At 38.2% G+C, this 20,712-nt stretch overlaps 1 protein-coding gene across 3 annotated transcripts in view; it reads right to left on the bottom strand.

Annotated features, from left to right (window-relative positions):
- Positions 1-20,712, bottom strand: part of GRM5 (glutamate metabotropic receptor 5) — a 231,837-nt gene that overhangs the window by 121,278 nt on the left and 89,847 nt on the right. For all 3 annotated transcript variants that reach the window (XM_069030937.1, XM_069030949.1, XM_069030958.1), the window contains exon 2: positions 8,639-8,888. In XM_069030937.1, the coding sequence (XP_068887038.1) occupies positions 8,639-8,888 (250 nt within the window). The remainder of the gene's footprint in view (positions 1-8,638; positions 8,889-20,712) is intronic.

The following is a 20,712-nucleotide window of genomic DNA, read 5'->3' as shown; positions in this document are numbered from 1 at the left end:
TTTTATCTTTGAAAGATTTTAAGCAGATCTATCCAAAGATGGATCAAGCATGAATGGGTAGAGGTGAACCAGTGCAGAAGTAAAAGACTTGAAGGACATCCTGAGCCACTGTCTTTTTCTACAGTGCTGAGGCACAGCTCTACTCAAATATATTAACTAACAAAGCTACCTTCCTTTGGCTGTTAATGCCAGTTGTCGGTGAGAAAGAGCAGAACCTTCAGGAAGTAAATAATTTAATTGGACACACATGATTTGTCATGTCACAAAAAGGTTAGGGACAAGGGATGCCATCCAGAGGGAATTTGACAGATTTGAGAGATGGACCCATGTGAACCTCATGAAGATAAACAAGGCCAAGTGCAAGGGGCAATCCCAAGCACAAGGACAGGATGGGCAAAGAATGGATTGAGAGTAGCCCTGAGGAGAAGGACTTGAGGTTTTTGGTGGGTGAGAAGCTCAACACGACCCAACAATGTGAACTCCCAAACTTATCTTGGGCTGCATCAAAAGGCGAGGATGCATGAAAAAACTTATTGAGGGAAGTGATTCTCCCCCTCTACTCTGCTCTCATGAGACCCTGGAGCATGGCTTGCAGCTCTGGGGTCCCAACATAAGAAGGTTGTGGACCTGTTAGAGGGAGTCCTGAGGAGGGCCACAAAGAGGACCACAAGGGCTTTCATTACAAAGAAACCACAAATTCTCCAGGAGAACTTTGCTTCATCCTGGCTTGGTGTCACTTTTTGCCATTCATTTGCTGCAGACCACTCCCAGAAACAACACATTGGTTTGGTGGACCTTTGATCTGATCAAATAGAGTATTTTCTAATGTTATGTTTTCAGATGTGTAGGAGGTGTGCTTATGTGCCAATACATGGAAATTCTTCATTGTTTGCTTGATGTCATGGTAGACATCCACCCCCACACCTCCACCACCACTCCTCACCCCAAGAAACACATATCATTCCTGAAAGAGCAAAATGAAGATGTCCTTCCAAAGAGGTGTAGAGCTTACTCCCATCCCCCACTACCTGATCTGTATTAGTAACTGTGAAATTGGACTGCAAGATGCAATATTTATTAGAAACAGGTGAGATAGATGTCAAGAAAAAAAAAGCCAAATGGATTTTAAAGAAAGTTTAAAAAGTCAGGCAGATTGATTTGCTCTCAGCGTATATGCTTGATATGTTTGCCTCGCTTGTCTCCCTAAAATCCTCAAGCATAGCTTGTGGAGTCTGAACCATGGAAAGGAAATTATGCTTTTTTCACTCACTGCACAAACAGCCTTGATCAACTACTTCACTGCTTCCATCTGCAGCAGGGCACCACTGCTATTGCTCACCCTGAGGGTCTCTGAGCCATGAGGCTGCCTCAAACGGAGACCACAGAGCTCCTGTTCAAAATCAAGTGATTCTTTACCCTCTAGTTTGCTTTATTTCTAAAGACTCTGTTTGGATACAGGAGGGAAGACAACTTTTCACTTCCCTCATCTCTTTTACAGCTCCAGAAAGCAAACTTTTGTTTTGCTGTTAAGTTCCTGGTTTTTCAGGTATCAAGGAAGATTCTGACTTAATGCTGGTATTTACAGTGCATTTAATTACTACATATACAATGATACCTGTTTCCTTGGGTTACACATTGATGCCTGAGCAAGAGAACAGAGATAAATAAATGGGTGGGCAGCAGACAGTTTTCTTATAGGAAACAGCATTCAGGTGAGGCTGAACGCTCCTGGCTTCTGTGGTTTGAAGAAATAGGATCAGACTATTCATATATGTTAGGGTTGCACTGTTGTACTCCAAAAGTACCTTTTCACCTGCTTATTTTGTCCCTGGAGGAGAGATCTGCACATTTATCTTGCATTTATCTTCCACAGTTTTGTCAAATGTTAGACAGTAAGAACTATTCTAGATAGAAGAATTTTGTCTGATTAATACTTCCCCAAAGCAGCACAAATAACCAAAAATTAATTTAGAGCACATTTCAGGTGTACAAAATTTCATATCCTAATTTTTTTACAAGAAATTCTTCACCAGCTGGACTTGTACAAAGATAGAAAAAGGTGTGTTAACCCACGCCACACAGCATACCTTCAGGAAGGAAATTACTACATCCTCTGCAGTGAGATTTTTATTCATCCAACAGACACTTTTTAAAATCTCACAAAAGATTTCTTTTTAAACTATTGAGAAGAACTCATTTCCCTCAGATCATCTATCTTGCTTTAATTTTCCTTCAGCTATAGTTGCCCTTTTTATTTGCTAACCATCTTTTCTTCATATATATTGCTGAGTTTCTTATCAGCTGAATTACTTTCGGGACCCCCAGGAACAAATGCTTCTCAATATTTTATTCTCCCTCCTTATCCTCATCTCTACTGCTTACCTTCTACTTAGCTCATTTGCTGCAACATCTCTTAGAATCAATAACAATTTCCTCCAATCCATCTCCTCAGGAGCTAAGCAGATATCTTATTAGAAGAAGTGATTTGTGATGGAGAATGTCTGTGTTGTTCTGAGAAGAATGGGCACTGCTTCATTGGTCCTTCTGCCCTCTTGCAGAGCCTCACTTGAATTTCTTGTGATCATCACACTGCTAGAAGTGGTGTCCTGCCCTTAGCCACCTTCATCTGGGCATGCTCTTGCTGCCATGGCATGCTTCAGAGGCACAGCCCGAGGCAGCCCAATGCACAGACTTTCACATATCACAGAACAGAGTGAATCCTGAAAATGCAGGATGTGGTTCTTCATTTTTGCAAGGACATTACAGCATGTAGTCATCAAGTCCTGACTGTACTTCAGACAAGATGGAAACTCTGTGGGATGCCCTGCAGCTCTGGACGTCCCATTCCTTTGCTATAGATACTGTAGCCAATTCATGGTTTTATATTATTTCTGTGAATCCTTGCTGAGTTAAGTATCTAAGAGTCATGTAGAGATTAAATCAGACTTATAAAATTTTGGCCACATTTCTTCAGCTGGACAGCTGAAAATCAGAATCAGTACTACAGCCTAGGGACGTATTTCCATCTCTGATAAATTTTTTTATTCATTGTGTTTAATTTTATCATTTAGTACAACAGAAAGTCTGGATAATCTTAATTAACTCTTTTTTAATCAGATATGAAAGTGAATACAGTAGTAAATCTGACACACCATATGCATACATGAACATATGAAGCAAATGGAAGTGCTAGTAATTTCCTGAAGATGAGTACTGCTTGCAGGATGTCTTTTGGAAGCTGGAGACATTTAGCAAGCCTTTTTTATCTCTGTATACCTCTGCTTTCCCTTTAGAATCACAGAATCATTAAGGTTGAAAAAGACCTTAAGGATTATCAAGTCCAACTGCTCACCACTAAACCATTATCTCCAAGTGCCACATGCACACGCATTTTGAACACTTCCAGGGATGGTGATTTCACCACTTCCTTGGGCAGGGAATTGTTCCAATGCTTTTTACCATTCCAACGTCCTTGTCCTTTCCCTTCTCTTCCTGTTTAGGTAGAAAAAACTGTCTTGCAGTTGGAATCACAAATTCTTTGCAAAATTTCTGTCTTTTGCTCTTTAGGTTCGTACAATAACAGTTTTGTAATAGTAAACAAATCAACCAGAGGAAGTTCTCTTGTCTAGAGGTAAAAGACATATAGTGACTGCATCCATGAATCTTAATGTTCTTCTACCCCAAAACAGAGTCTCAACTGCTGCTTGATAACAATCCCCAACTGCTGTCACCAACACCATGCCGAGTCCCATCCCAAAAGTGTTAGTTGATGTAAGATAAAATAATTCCAGCAAGCAAAAACAGAATATAGGTATTCAGTGCTGTCATAGTGTTTTCTGAACCCATTTTATTTAGGACAGTAATATTCAATACTCATAATTTCTGTTGCAGCTAATAGTTTCTATTTTGTTATGAAAAATTGTGTGACCTAGCACTAAGATACTTAGTCATTCTGAGAGATGTTTTGGTATCCCTGCATATGAAAGGCATCAGATAAAATTATCCTTATAGAGAATTACCACAGACATTTTGTCCAAGGATCAGAAACCAGGAGTCAAGAGGAGCAGGACGAAGGTGAGGATACAACAAGAAAGAAACTTTCAGCTATTGGGTCTGAATATTACAGAAAATAAGGAAAAGCTGAAAGTCATATACAACCAAACTGGTTATATCTACACAATTAATACTCCATAGTTACTTATGGAATCTGTTTCATAACAGATATAAAGTTATTCTGCTATGTGAATGTATTATTTATTCTCGAATAAATTTATCTGTAAGGGTATCTCCTGGCATATGACCTGTGGATGACAGAAGCAGTGAGGACAAACAGGTGAAGCCTGGTGTCCATATCTCAATTAAGTTGAATAATGGTAAAGTTAAAATGACTTTTTTTTTTCACACTTGAAAATCAGGACACTCACCTTTATATTTGAGGTTTAAGTCCAATTCTTCAAGATGCATGAGGTAAATATTTGGTGAGCATTTAAAATGTTTTCCATGAATCAAAAAGCTCTGGAATGTTACAATCATTAATGACATGCCACCTTTCATATCTGTCACAGGCAAGCAATGCAATTTCAGAAACTGCATAGTAGGTCAAGAGTGGAGTGTTTATTGAAAGATATCTTCTTTCTCCCCTTGGGGCTGTAAAAGGTAATTTATCTGATATGCACTCTCCTTGGCCAATCCATTTTCTGTTTATCTGAGCATAAAACAGATGCTGTGAGAAATCCATAGCTTCAAAAAATCCCAATATTTTTGCAAGGCTTCAGATTGAAAATATCAGGGATGAATCCAAATTAAAAATGGAACAAAAAGGAAACCTAAGAGGAAGTGGAAATGTTGATTTATTGTGTTTTCCCATAAAGCTACTGGGTGGCTTTGTGACTTTAGTTCTTTCTGTGCATTTGTAAAAGAAACAAAATAATTCTCCACTTAACAACACAGAAGCATTTGTGGAGAAACAAAAAAGTATTCATTAGTAGATAGGGTTTTTCTTGTGAGCCCATTGCATTTCAGTGACAGGCACTCTCACTACACTTGCAATGTCCTTTTATAACCTTCTCAGTTGAATGGGCAGCCCAGAGCAACTTCAGAACCAGACAATGAATAAAAGTATAAATTTTTCCTAGTCCATTTTCCTGCATAGCCTTGCAAGAAAAATTAATTTCATGAGCCTTCTTAAATTTCAGATGTAGCTCTTTCCCCTTAGAGCACTCTGAACCATCTGTTCTTCTCAAAATCTTGCCTACTGTCTCTTCCCCCTATAAATGAGGTACAAAAAGGTCCCCAATATAATCTGCTTGTATGAGATCTGGGAAAATAGAGTTTTAAATCCCTACAGGAACTCAGGTTATCACTGGACAATGATATTATTGTCTTACACCCCATCTACATCAAGAAGCTTTCTTGCAAGTTCCCTGTTTTTTCTTTAGCTTTTTTTTCTTTTCCCTCTGCCGCAAAGCCTAGAGATAGCCCATATTGGAAGGAAAACATTTTTTTAAGAATGAACATTTTTGGGGGACATTGTCACTCCACAACTTTCCACACCCTACATATGATTCTTGCTGTGTGGCAGAAACATAAAACACTGCTCTACAAACTAAAGGTGGGTCAAAGCCTAACAAAAGTTCTCAGTAGGTAAAACTGGTTAGTTAGTTAGTTTGGTTTTTTATTTTTCCCTGTCTTATAGCTAATTTTGATAACAAATTGGAAACAAATCTATTGAAAAATATGGGATGCCCCAAGATCCTTGGGATCTCTGAAGTGCAGAGCCATATAAAGGGAGACTATATCTCTCCAGCTATCCTTGTCTGATGTAGTATTTAGTGGATGGGGACATCCACTATGTCTGAGTAGCCACTTCTCAGCCATTACCTTGGGATCTCTGATAATAAATAAAAAGAATAGAAAAAAAATTCCTACACATTTTCTTTCTTTGTAAACACTTCCAGTTCGTGTTACATTTTTCACAATTAAATTGTGTAGTTCTACCACAGACATGGATACACCCCAAATAGTCAGGTAGAATTAAGGATTTTTGTTTCAATTTGAAAGACTTTACGGTTTAGGCTTCTAAGAGAAGCTATCCCTTTCAATTTACTCAATGGAAGTCATATACTAAATAACAACTTTCTTATAATTATTCATAATAATTCCCACTGCAGCTAGAAACAGGTATTTTTCACAAAGAAACAAAATAAACAAAACAAACAAAAACCCCAAGCAAAGCCTCAAAGGCTGTTCTCTCTAGACTCTGTTTTTTTTGAAAGAGCTAATCTGAATTGCTCCACTCCTATTCACAGTCAGCAATTCCTGAAGTCTTTATTCATAAAAGCATACAGAGGGCTAAATTTAGCACTGTTGTACATAAATCCCATACAAAATTATTTATAGTTTGGAGTCTGGAGTAGTTAAGGGCCAACATATTTTTTGAAAACAATACTTACTGGCTTCTAAATTTGGATACTGCTGCATAGATAGTTGACACTTTTTTTTTTTTAGGACAGACGAAGATAGCAAACATCCTATGGGACCACATTCAGCTAGTGGAGGTGGCATTTGTTCCAATCTACTCTGAACAACTGACAAGTTGGCTTTTCCACCAAAGCTAGTGATCAAGAGAGTCTGTACAAGCTCCTTTCTAGAACATAAGTGCTCTGAGCTACTTGAAACACTCACATTACAAACAAGGGTCCTAAGAAGGTCCTATTTTGCTCCATTACCTGTAGAGAGAATCCTGATGGCTACATGGAAGTGCATAAATGTTTAGGTGAATCTGACCTTGAGGATTGTGCTCCCTTTAGGTGTCAGTCCAGAAATGGACCAAGCTAGTCCATGGAAGACCCTACAGATGAAATGTATGTGAAAAGAAGGGTGGAGACAGTTGCCATATATCAGAGAAAGAATTAAGGAATTGCCATCTCTAAATGCCAAAATGTAGGCTGATGCCAAAGAGTAAGGGCAGGGGCAAGAGTCACTGTTTTTGCCTGTTTGCTTTCCCCTTTGCCCAAGGGGGAAGAGCAGCTGTATGCAACAGGGCAGACTGGGAACAGAGGCTGGTATCCACCCAGTTGGACAGACTCAATCTCCCAGCTGTCCAAGGCAGTCCTTCAAAGCTTTCCTGCAGGTCCCACCATGACTTCTGGTTTCACTGACACCATTTTACTTGTGCTCCTGTAGGGTTCATGCTTGGGGCAACACCAGGTTATCCTTCTAATAATGCACTGGAAAGGCAGTGAGTCATATTAGTTGACTCCTGGAGTACTTCATTTTGTGCTCAATACATCGTTTTTCCTGTCTTGTTTAGGAGTCACTTGTTGAATAAGGGGAAAATGCAAAGATCCCTTTAGGTTCACATGAATAACTTACTTCTCTGCTTATGAGCCCAGGATCTTTTCCTTCTGGGTGAACACACATTAAGCGAGTTTTCTTTTCTTCTTTTGGTAGTTAGGAGAAAACACTGATATCATTCAGCCAAGAGAAAGGATTACCTATATATTGCCCTTAGGAGAGTATGCACATCAGCACATTGGCTCAGGAAGAAAAGGTGATAGCTTGCAAACTTTGTTTTAGGAAGTTCTATTTCAGGTACACCCAGAGGCCATATCAGCAATTCTTATCACAGAATTACTGGAATGAGACACAGCTTCAGGCTGTATATGTACACAGTGCATTTTAAACTGCAGTGAACAAAGCAGGTGATATAGACCAAAGATTTGTGAGCCAGCTTTCCCTTCCACAATGCTGCTAAGACTGGCCAAGCAGATTTGTGTTTGCCTGTGTCTTGGGGTGACGTTATGATATGTATCCCATATCGCTGCCTATGCTCAGAAATTAATTTTTGTGCCTTTCTATGCCTCTAAACTGAGCCTGAGAGGGAGAAGAAAAAACTGAGCAAAACTTTCTCAAAGCAGTTTGCAGCTTGTTCAAGGTCACATAAAGATAGGAGGTTTTTTTTTTTTCCTTCCCAGCCATGGCAGGGGAGCGAGGAAGCACCCGGCTTGCTGTTTTCCAGTCAGCTTTTGGCCAGTTGTTTTCAGTTTCTGGTTCTCCGGAGAGAGACTGAGAGTTGGACTTTGCTTTTCCTTCTCTAGAATTCCGGATTTTCTCCCTTTGCTACTGGACTGCTTTCAACCTCAGAGCACATCGGGAGGACTTTCCATCGGGCACAGAGGGCCTGGCCCTGGGCCAAGCCCCGGCTCCGAGGAGACCAAAGGAAGGACTCTAACGCTTTCCCAGGTTTTTCCTCCACAGCAAAAGATTTTACCATTTAACCTCATTTTCCTTTCCCGTGTGTTTGTTAAATAAATAGTTTTATCTTCTTCACTTTCCTTCGAGGAAAATTTTTTTTTTTTTCCCGAAACTGGTGGGGGAGGGGTGGTTGTGCCTTCTCTCAGAGTATATATTTCTAAATTTGGCCAAACCGGTACAGCCTGGCATGTCATGAGAATGATGTATGTCTTTGTAGTGTTTTTACTGCTGTGACACAGCTGACATTTCTTCCTATCTTTTAGATACGCCCAGGTATAGGAAAGGCCATGAGTCTGTGCTTTATGTGTACTTGACTGGACTGTCTTCCTTTTTTTGCCCTGCTGACTAAAACAGCTGCATATAACTGCACAGTATTACTCACCTGCCTAGCAGCAGAAACTCTCCAGCGAGTCCCAGGCGCCTCATAGCCATCAAGAGGCCTCTCACAGTCATGCCTTCACAGAAGCAGGCAACCACTCTTGCCTTGGGCAGGTGGCTCCGAAGCTTTCGCAGCAGCTTGTCAAAGCTCTGTTCGCCAGCATTGCTGTAGATCTTGTAGGAGTGTGCAATGCAGATCCCTTCCTTGGCAGCCATATCTTTGAAAGCTTCCATTCCACTTTCACCATAGTTTCCTAAAAGTAAACAGAAACACAAATGCATATATTAAAATCTGCAGCGGCTTTTCTTCTTTGGAAAGATCAGACATCTTAAAGAGTATGTTACATATCTGCACAGAGATCGCTGTACCAGTCTTAACAATATCACTTTAACCTTTTAATTAATCTATTTTTCAAGACAAGATCAACAAATTTTCCTAGAAAACTCACTTCTCTTCAAGTGCCTGCATCTCTGCTGAAGCCAAAGGCTGTTGTGTACCTCATTACCTGTGAGGATCTGGTCCACAATGTGCACAACAATGTATATACAAATGGCAATCTCTTCTGATTCCCTTAAACTGACTAAATGTGACCAAATGCTTTGTGATTTATTTTGGTAAGTTAAAAAATATATGTTGAGAATTAATTTTTAGGTGTAGTATTTTAAATATATGCAAAAAGAAAACAGCTCATAACATCACCTAATTCATAATGCAATCTGGAAAGCAACATTTTTTTTAGTTAGAGTGAAAGGTAAAACTTATTTTGCTGAAGGAAAAATTTCTACTGGAGAGTGAATGATAAAATTCAGGATTAGCATTACATGGATCACAAAACCACAGATGAACTGAATGTGCTTTAGTGTTTTTCCTTTTTTTCTTTTTTTGTTTGGTTGGTTTTGTTGTTTTTTTTTTTTTTGGTGTGCTTTTGTTTTGTTTGGGTTTCCATAGGGGATTTTTTGTTTGTTTATTTGCTTTTGTTTTGTTTGGGTTTTTGTTTGTTTCTTTTTGTTTGTTTTGAATTCTACCAGTGGGAAGAACTTAATATTTTCTTTCAATCTCTTCTTTGTCTATGGGAATAAATTGGTAATAGATATTAACAGACAGACATATTTTTTTCCTTTATTCTGTCTCACCACAGAAACTTTCTTCACTGCCAGGCCTACCTAAAAGTTGCAGTGTTAAAACAGTGGACGTACTGATACCACTGACAGTCATCCTGACCAGGATTGTGTGTCTGGTTGCCTGTGCTCCTCCATCTGGCTGTTGAAGTCTGTTTCATGTCTCATTTAAATAAGAAGGCCTCTGATGCAGGAAATCTTTTTAAAAAATAATGTCTTAAACCCTCAGTAATATTCCACAGAAATAAAATTGGTTAATTAATTAATAAAACTGTGAGTGTTAAAGTGATGATGTTGCAAGAAAATGCTTATCCTTCACAAATTTGCTAGCTTGCAAATGGAAGAATCTGTAAGAAAAATTCTTTCTCTTACCAGCAGAATTGCAAGTGCATAGGAGCACCGACAGTGAAAATGTATGTGAAGCAGTGAGAATCAGACACAGATTTGGACTGTCATCTGGATTTTTTTACTTAGGTCATAGGAGCCATGAAGCATTCAGCTTGCCCACCTGGGGAGTCATTCCTATCACTCTGGTGCAACAGCTCAGAGGCTTTGTTACACTCAGCACTGAATACAAATGTAAAAACAGTCCTCGGTTTTAGGATCTTACCATCCAAATGGTTAAAAGACGCAAAGAACAGAAGACAGGAAATAACATTATCTTCCTTTTGCATCAGGAATGCATCACCGAGACCTTGAGACCACTAAATTTCCAAATTGCACCCAACCAGAATGGCAACCTGAATGCAGGTGTCTCTACCTAAACGAACTTTCATTTTCCTCCTTGCTGTGATTAGGCTTGATGGAAGCCACATTACTGTGCAAATTGGGCCTGGACAAAATGTCATTTGATTTTTAAACTCAGTTGTTGCAGTGCTTCCTGGGAGAAGTAAATCAGGTGTCCAGTGCTTCCCCCTGTGTCATGCCCCTAGGGCAAACTGTGTTTCCTGTGGTACATGAGCATCAAGTGATTCCCACGGGATGCTGAAACAGTTCAGCTAGAGGTCAAAACCATGGTGTCTCATGAAATATGTATTATAGCTGCCAAAGTCAGTCTGAAGGAAAAATGGGCATCAGTCATATTTAACTCCCAGCAGACCCTGAAGACTTCAAAAATAAAATTAGGCTGTTTGTCATCAAATACGCTATTTTGTCTAAAATTATTCTTATTTAGGTCATTCTGGATCAACATGAAATGTTCTGTTTCACTTTTTCTAACAGAAAATTAACAGGACATAGAAGCATTGTCAATCTTTGACACAGAAAATGAAAGTTGGAGGAAAAACTGTATATCTCAGTGTGCTGGTTTTGGTTGTGGTAGAGTCAATTTTCTTCACAGTGGTTAGTACAGTGTTATGTTTTGGATTTGTGCTGAACACGGGGTTGATAATATAGAGGTGTTTTTGTTATTGCTGAGCAGGGCTTACACAGAGCCAAGGCCTTTTCTACTTTTCATGCTGTCACACTAGCGAGGAAGTTGGGAGTGCCTGGGAGGCTGGGAGGAGACACAGCTGGGACAGGTGACCCCAGCTGACCAAAGGGATATTCCAGACCATGTGACATTATGCTCAGTAAATAAAGTGCAGGGAAGAAGGAGAAAGGGAGGGATGTTTGGAGTGATGGAGTTTGTCTTCCCAAATCACCATTACATGTGATGGGTCCCTGCTCTCCTGGAAATGGCTGAACACCTGCCTGCTCATAGGAAAGTGATTTAATTCCTTGTTTGCTTTGCTTGTGTGCATGGCTTTTTCTTTACCTATTAAACTGTCTTTATCTTAAACCATGGGTTCTTTAGCTTTTACCTTTCTGATTCTCTCCCTGATCCTGCTGGTGGGGGAGTGAGTGAGCAGCTGCCTGGTGTTTCGTTGCTGGCTAGTGTTAAATTATGATACCCAAAGAGATTGAAATTCTGAAGATCTCATCCTCTGTCAAAAAACTCTCAGTGGAAAATTCCCAGGCAGGTCCAGCTGACTTACAGAACTGCATATCTTCTATGTTCCAAATACTGCAGTATTTGTTTGAAAGTGGTATAAGCATACAAACTGTTATCCTGAGGCTTGCTGTAAACCTGAGATTAGGTTTAATTACAGTACTAAAAAATAGCAGGTCTTTCAGTGAGCATGAAGTGCATTAGTAACTCTTTTCCAATCAAATAAAGTCTGCTCTAGCACAAACACCATGGTTTCATCAAGCATCAAGACAGGGATATTTTATGAAACCATACAGAAAGTTATGTGGCATCCAAAATCATAGGAAACATGTTAAACTACCAGGGCTACTTAGAAAAATGTTAGGTTCTTTGGAAGAAAATTCATCCTGGCAGTCCAAATCTGAGAGTCACTGAGGTCTCCAACTGGGAAAACTACAGCTCTATGACATGAGCTCAAGGGAGATTTGATGAAAACAGAAAGCAGCTTTGCTTCAAGACACTCATACAAATACACCAGTGGTGCTCTTGCCTTGCTGATTAAACTCTATGCAATTAATTATTCATAGTGAATTCTCCTGTTGTGCAAGTGGTTTGATGAGGTATGTATATCTAGCACGAGCCATACTGTGGGGATAATGAACACTCCTTGATGGAAAACAAAAATCTTTTCTGTTAAATTTCTTTGCATCACAAATTAAGAAACATTTCCGCTGGGTTTTCTTTCTGAATAAAACATGTATGTGCATAAACATATACATGTGGCATTGAAGGAATGAGAGCGAGAAAGCAGGTAAGGTGCATTCTGTCATTTCCTTGAGGATGAGATGTGAGGTTCACAGTGGAAGAAGATCTACAGCTTTCTGAATGGAACTGGCCCCCTCAGGGACATGATTCTTTGGTATGCCTATAGTAGTATTACCAAAACCGCCACAGCAAGTTTCCAACAACAGGGTAGTTCACACTGTCCAGCAAGGTTTATGACACAGGAAGAAGGATATAGGGACTTAAAGATTTGCTCAAATTGATGGACAATGGTGAGGTCCTATGCAGTTGGTAGTTTCACTTCCAAGAGAAAATTAATTCAGAACTAAGCTGGAAACAAACCAACATTCTTCTGTGAGTCCCCTGGGATGAAAGTTGCCTACACCCATGAATTTACCATGTATCTATTTTTTCCACTTCTAAATTTAAAGAAAATTCCAAAGGAAATGTTAAAAAGAAGGGAGGGATTTATTTATTCTTGCTTGCCTCATTCCAGTTCAGCAGAAAAGACTCTGCAAACCACACAAGCTGGAGCTCAAGTATGGTCAATTTAAATTCAGCTCCCTTTGCCCCACCAAACTCCATCTCCATTTCAGTATTTGGAAACTGGCACCTTTATACTGCAACTGGTTCTGCTGGAGGAGGTATCACAGTTTTTTAGTGGATGTTCCTGTCCTCTTGAAACTTTGTCTGTGGTGCTGTAATCAGAGCTATTAGCAGTAGATGGCTTTCATAAATGTGTCCTCTTGGCAACAAGTGGCAGCTGGGTTCTTTTAAAATACCAGCCTGGATCCTGCATGTTGCCTACCTGAAAGTCTGGCCCTAAGCCCAGTCAAAAGCTACTCCCATATGTCTCTTCATGTTTGGTTTTTTTTTTTTTTTAAGCCAATGACATCATCATGCAAAAGACTTATCCCCGCTTCAGAGTTGGAATTTTGTTCAAAACTCAAGCATATGCATCCCCACCTACAGTCTAACTATAACAATCTGTTGGTTCCACTTCCCATGAATCAGTACTAGAAACTACTAAGAAGCTTAAAAAGAACAGATTGTGCTTTTTTTCCAGATGAAGCTTAATATAGTAAAGCACATAATAATACTTCAATCTGATAGAAAAGGGTCAGGCAAACTGCAGGTGGCTCTTGCTTCCCCTCCTGCCCAGCAATTGAGCCAATTAAACTCCCTAACCATAAACCATTAAGATCTTATGTGCACTACACAACAAAACAACATTTTAATTCTTAAAATTAGCAAAATGTACTGACATCTGCCATATCACATTAGAAGTTATCAATAGGAGATCAAAAGTCTGTACTGCCAAATAGAAGAACAAACTATGTTTTCTCCTGCCCAGGAATTTTTGGGATGTCATGTATGCCTTTTTGAATAAAAGAGGTGTTTCTATCAATAGCTGTACATGCAAATTATTATCAGATAGTTCTTTGGTTTAAGAGATTTTCAGTGACCATAGATGAGCATCAATCTTTAGGAGAGATTTAAGATGTAGGATTGCTTTTGGCAGGTCACAGTGAAAATTCACAAAGCAAAAGAAGAGGAGCCTTGAGTGAAACAGAAGAAATGCATTATGTCATTCATTAGGCTGGTAATAATCCTACCTGTCACAAACCATATCTATTTGTGCAGAAATGCTCTCATTATTTTTCTAGGCAAGGAAGAGCAAATCAGAATAATATTCTATGCTGTATCTGAGCCATGGAAAAGAAGTCAAGTCAGGTTAAAATTTGCAGTATATGTTTTGCAAGAAATAAAGGGAATACAGAGCTTCATTTTCCACTTCTTTCCATCTGCACCAAAAGGATGAACTTTGCCAGAAATATAAAAAGACAAGGTATAGCTTTGGTACAATTTTGAAAATGTTTGTGGGAGTACTAGAGCATATTTATGAAAGGCAACATGTTGGTTGATTAGCAAGATGATCTTCCTGAAAGTTGAGGATATGGGGGTGTTTCCCAAATGGAAATGTTAGAGGTGTCTTTGACTGTTACAATTCAAATTAATCACGGAAAAACACCAGCAGGACCTGCTACTACCTACTAGATATTGTCCACATTTAACTCTTGTCACTATGAGTCTTTTAAAGTACCTCACTGTTAAGAATAGGGGCATAAACCAAGTCTTTCGAGCAGCTGGAGCAACCACATGCCACTGATATAACATGATCAAAATCACAGCCTTCTGTGTAGTTATGTCTGCAAATAGAACATGACAATAGAGTGTTATTTTATTCTAAAGGGTACAAACCAAATGAAATCAAAACACATATGCCTAAAATTCTGGAGTTGTCTATGTGTGTTAAAAAAAAATAAAAAAGAAAACTCAACTTCTTTGCATCTCATCCAAATACTTTACTTAAATGATTTTTAAATGGGATTTAAATTTCTATATTAAATATATATGTGTAAAACAATCCAATTTTTTTTTTTAAAGTTCATTATGAAAGCAACCCATTAAAAACAACTTAAATGAGAATAGTTCCTCCAAATATACTCCACTTCAATATTTCCAACCAGACTTTTTCCTTAATAATCACTAGTAGACTGGGCTATTCCACTTCAATCATCTTGAGTACTAGATAGCAACTTCAGGACCTTTGGGTTCTTTCCTCATAAAATGTTAAATATGAAAGCCTGAGTTTAATGGGAAGAAGTGATTAACATGTATACACCTTTGTATGGACAGAAGGTTTCACCAAAGAAATTGTTTCTCTAGTGAAGCAGACAGGCAACATTGGCTGGGCTTGGAGAAACCTTCTCTCTGCTGTGTTAAGCAAAGGAGTGGCACAGGGCAAAAATTCCCTCAGGGATTAAATTAAGAATGCTACCTACTCCATCCTTAAAATTGCTATACTTGCCTTCTGTAAGCACAGACAGTCTCAAAGTGATTTGGAGGATGCAATCTTACATCTGAGGCCTCATAGGGCACATAACCACTGACAGCTGCAGTTAGGACTCTGTCCTTAGCTCTCCATATGATTGTGGAGAATCATGTACATCTTTTCTCAGATGTTAATCTTTTCTGTTCAAACTGAAAGCTCTTCAAACAGCATTTATCGACTGCCAAGTATCCATAAAACTCAGACCCCAAAGGGTTGCCTATGTCCCCAGTGGCTTGGTAAGTTCAGATACTACAATTCAAGATGTGTCAATATAAAGAAACACTAGTTACCATGATGTCATACGAGCTATAAAATTAATTCCATCTCCTGTGAAGAGTTTGGAGGTTATCAGTTTTCTACATTTGAAGACGTGAAATGTTTTCATAATCACAAAAATGTTTGCTAATCAAATCCCCCCTGTCGGGGTCTATATTTCTTTTCCACGGCCTCCTTGTTTGGTACATCATGTTACAGTATCCCCACTGCAACACCCCCCCTTTCTTAAATCTTCTTAAAATTCAATCTACTGAAATAATGTATAGAAATGATAATATTTGGTTTCATAATGACCATTTTATCATTTTAATATAAGATTCATATTACTTTCTGCAATGTAAAGTAAAATCAAACATGTATTTTGAATCAGGTAACTATTTTTATTTCTAAAAGAAATAGACAAAATATAGTGACATTTAAAAATAAATTTAATATGTTTAATTAGGAAATTAATTAACTCTTTTCTGTGAGGTTTTTAAGTTTCAGCTACTAGGTATTTTCTGATTAGGAGTTCTCATCCAAAGGCATTTAGACCACCTCTATTCGTAAGCTATTTGTTTAACTAACCAAATTTTAAATTATTTTAGAGACGTAACATATAATATACTCCAAACATAACTGTACTTAATTAATTTAAACAAATCTGTTCATTATCTCCTCATCTAAGAGAGCTCATAAGTATCAGTTTGATATCAAAGTCTCTTCTCTCTCATCTTCTCTGAGCTATTTTGAAATAATAAATTAAATTCTCAAGATAATGATGACCTAGTTTCACAGTTTAATGCACCACACTTTTATTTATTTTTAAATTATCACCTCATAATTTTAAAAGAGAAACTCATTTAAACATTGCTGTTATGTGAGCAAAGGGAACAGAGTGGAAACAGCCTTCTCTGTATGCTTCCTTTGATCCCTCCTGCTAACTGGAAAGTCTGCAGCTTTGTGGCCCTTGTCCACTGAGCAATGTTTGATGTCCTACATGATGCTAATGTCTACTAGAGGATTTTAAGTCTGACAGCTCTTGCAGAAACATGCTGCCATCTCTGACTGCTCTCCTTGTTTTCAGACTGGAGAGATTAAGATTTTTCTGCTCTTTCTGTTGGGGAAATAGCTCTTTCTATCTACCTGACTCTAAGACATTTCCATTAATAAAAGAACAGTTCCTAGTGGACTCCAGAGATGCTCAACTTTTCTTTCATTTTCCTTCAGGGTTATACTTTTCATTTTTTGTTTGGTTTTCAGATAGAAATGAGAACACCTGAGATTGACAGTATTGGGCTGCAGGCTGTTTCTTCCAGAAGACAAAGGCTAAGACAGAAAGGAGAGAGCTTTGCTGCGGGAACTCTTCGATCTATGATTCTGTATCCTTCATTGTGGGTGAATTCCTCAGGAGTTCAGGTGCCTGGGGTTTATTCACTGGAATTTGCACCTAGTCCCAGTTCTGGTTTAGGCTATTAATTATTATATTTCTCAAAAGAGTTGGTCCGTTCTACAAATGAACAACATTACACTTCTGTAAATTCACGAACTGGAACATCACTTCATGTAATATTAATTCTTAACTCTGCTACGGTTTGCATCTGGTCTTCTGAAATACACACGATGTCCTATTTTGCTGATGCAGTAGGTGAGCAATACCAGAAGTTATCCAGCAAAAGGAAGCATAATTCAGGGATTATTAGATTCTGAAGGCCTTTAATTAATCTTTAGTTTTCTGCTAAGTGCCTTTCTCTCTGCCCTATGTCCTCATATGTGAAATGAAGGCAAACATTTCCCTGACAGTGGTGGTGCAAGAATAAACATTATGGAAAACTTGGATAACTGCAGTAAAAGAGCACCATTTACATTGGTCAGACTGAATGAAACATGACAGTTTTTCCTCACAAAAATTCACTTTTTCTTTGTTGTAATAATGATCACATCATGTTTTTTGTAGCAACAATCACTGTTTGTCTAACATTTGTTTAAAAATCAACACCTGAAATTTTCCAAGTGTAGCTGAAGATGACAGCAAGGCTACTCCAAAGACTACACCTTATTTTGACTTTAAATGATTATGCACATTCATATTCAGAACCTTCATTTGGTAAAAGAGTTAGTTTTGTGACTCTCTCAATATGAACTTGGACAACGGAGAGGTCTATCAGGAATCCATAAATATTTAGTGTGGTAACTGGAAGGCAGGTCTGTTGATTATATTTCCTGGGAGTGCTTGTCAAAAGAGTTTGAAGTGGGCAATATGAAGTTTCTTGGGGTATATTTATAATTCATAGAGTATACTGTGTAGGATGAGAAGACCTATACTGTGGGACCAGCTACTTTCTTGCAGATGTTCTCATTTTAGGAACATGTTGGATAATCATTGGCTCTTGGTAGATAACAAAGATTGAATCTTACAAAAATACTTGGAAAATGCATTTAAGATTGTTGGGGTAAAGGTGGCTGCAGATGATATCATTAGAACACCATGATCCTCAGCTTTGGGATGCAGAAACTGAAGAAGGAGAAAATAGAACAGGGTGGAAGGTAAGAATATGAACTTCTTCACTGTGTGGGTGACCGTGCACTGGAACAGATTGCCCAGAGAAGGTGTGGAGTCTCCCTCACTGCAGATAGTCAAGAACCATCTGGACACAATCCTGTGCAGTGTGCTCTGGGGTGGCCCTGCTTGAGCAGATTGGACCAGATGACCCTCCTGCGATCCCTTTCTACCTTACCCATTCTGTGATTCTGTGATTTGCTGAATTTCAGACTAAGCTGCCCTATAGCAAAGGCATAATTAGTTACTAAAAATTACATAATGGTTTTTGCTTTAGAAGCTCCCAACAGTAGTGGAGATTTCATGGCTACCTTGAACAATCACTGTGAAGCCAAACTAGTCTTTTCCTAAGTTTTCCATTCCTCGTTCTTAACCTGTTTTTCTATATTCTCTTTGAATTTGACCCTATTAAATATTTTCTATCAAATATGAGAATAGCTTCTCAAATTGATATTTTCAGAAGCCCTCGGCAGTTTTTAAGACAACCACATGTCCACTTAATATTTTATTATTTTTTAAAGATTGAACTACTCCAGGATTCTAGTTTCCTTGGGAGTGATTGCAAATTAGTTTATGGTGTCCAGACAGGATAGTGTGCATTTCAAAATATGGTACTTTCTTATCTTGTACTTTGCCTGGGCAGAGTAGAATTGAAAGACTATTTCATGCCTCAAAAACTTTTTGCCTCTTTGTATACTTTCAGTAGAATATTACCTTATTTAAAAGGTAATAATAATGGTAATAATAATTAAGGATAAGGTAAGGATAATAATATTACCTTATTTAAAAATGGAATGACACTGTTGACTGAAGTTTAACTTGTGATCCATTTTAATTATCTAGGTCTTGTTTTCTGCAGAACTGCTTCTCAGTCAATCATTCTTCATCCAACATTTAAGTATTAGAATATTCTGTTCTAGGAGGAGTGTCATCCAACATGGTACTCTTTACAGATTTAATAACCATACGCTGTTTATCATAAATTCAAATCACTGTCAGAAATATAATTAAAAATGGAATCAAGGGAGTTCTGTAAGAAAGACATTGAGCTTATGTCTCCTGTTAGAAAGTGAGAAATACAGTTTGAACAATGATTTATGTTCTGTTTTGCACCTAACACAGCAAAGTTAGGTCCATATCCACTTAGTACATGGTTTTAAGACAGTTACTCATTCCACTCAAATGTTCTGAACTGGATACCAGGTTGGCTTGATATGCTTTATTTTTAAGAATACATTGTCCCTTCTTTATGACACCGGAAGGAAAGTACTCATTCCTTATACAGAATTGTTTATTTTTTGCAGAAGTGAAATATGGTTGGCTGAGCTTTTCCCCAGTTTCTCTTTCAAGAAGAGGCAGATGAGTGTTTTCTTCGTTTCAGTTTTTTGGAAGGTTATGCCCCTTAGATAGGTTTTACCTAAGAAGGCACTAAAAACATAAGCAGTTATTCCAGAGTGCTGAGGTCCCCTGGAAGGACCCGGAGTAAAAGTCCTTGGGCCAAAGTGATCAGAGAACCTGAAGCTCTTTTTGACTTTTGCAACATGCTCAAGTTTGAATAAGATGGCCTCCTGTGGTGTGCTAAACACTGTCATCCATCATATTACCTTTCTCCTTAAAGATCTGAAAAGGTATTTCAATGTTAATGAAATTTGCAAATGGCTCTTAACTGGACAATGCTGAGGATGCCAGCCAGGACACAGAAACATTGTAAAGTTGTCTAAAGATATTGTTGACTTGACTAGAAATTGGGCAAAAGAAACAGGTGCTCTTTGTCATAGTTAAACCAAAAATTCTGGAAAAATTAGCCAAAATATTCAAAATTATTCTGTAAAACAAAACATTCCTTCCTGTAATGCAAAACCAAAATATTTTAATGATTTGAAATGTTTGTAGTCTTTTTCTTTACAGGATTTACATTTCCTAGGAATTAAAAACAAAATTACTTTTCCTTCAGGGCTGCAATTTTAAAAAATCAGGATATTAGAAACTGTATTCCCAACAATCTTTGATGTTAATTTTTATCTCATTCCAGAACAGACACATACTTTTAAAGGGGTAGGAAGATACCTAATATCACATTCCATTCAGAGGTATATCCACAAGGCATGACTAGGTCCACAAGGCTGTGGCAGGAGACCTTCCCTGTGTGATTTTACAAATTAATCTGAAATCTAGACCTGAGCACACAGAAAGAAGAAGCAGGAAATAGACTGAGATGTCAAAAGGCCTTTTTTTTCTCTGTCCATATTTAAAGCTGCCTTAGAGCTTCATTTTTATTTTTCCCTTTTCAAACAACACTGACTTAGAAGTCTCTTGCAAACTTCATGGACCTGTTTAAACACTTGACACTGCATTTGGTGACAGTGTTCATAAACAGTGAAGCACTTCATTATGAAATATCTTTTATGAAAAAACCACCACGATAAATATGAGGAGGAGGGAGAAAAGAAATAAAATTAAAATTATTAAAGAACAAAACGAAACCACACTTAGTCTCTGGATTTACTTATTTATTTTTAAGTGCTGTGTACAAAGAGATGACAGCATTCTTCATGA

Source organism: Aphelocoma coerulescens, chromosome 1 (genome assembly GCF_041296385.1).
Source record: "Aphelocoma coerulescens isolate FSJ_1873_10779 chromosome 1, UR_Acoe_1.0, whole genome shotgun sequence".
NCBI lineage: Eukaryota > Metazoa > Chordata > Aves > Passeriformes > Corvidae > Aphelocoma > Aphelocoma coerulescens.
The sequence above is the reverse complement of the archived record's forward strand: the minus strand, read 5'-3'. Positions and strand labels throughout refer to the sequence as shown.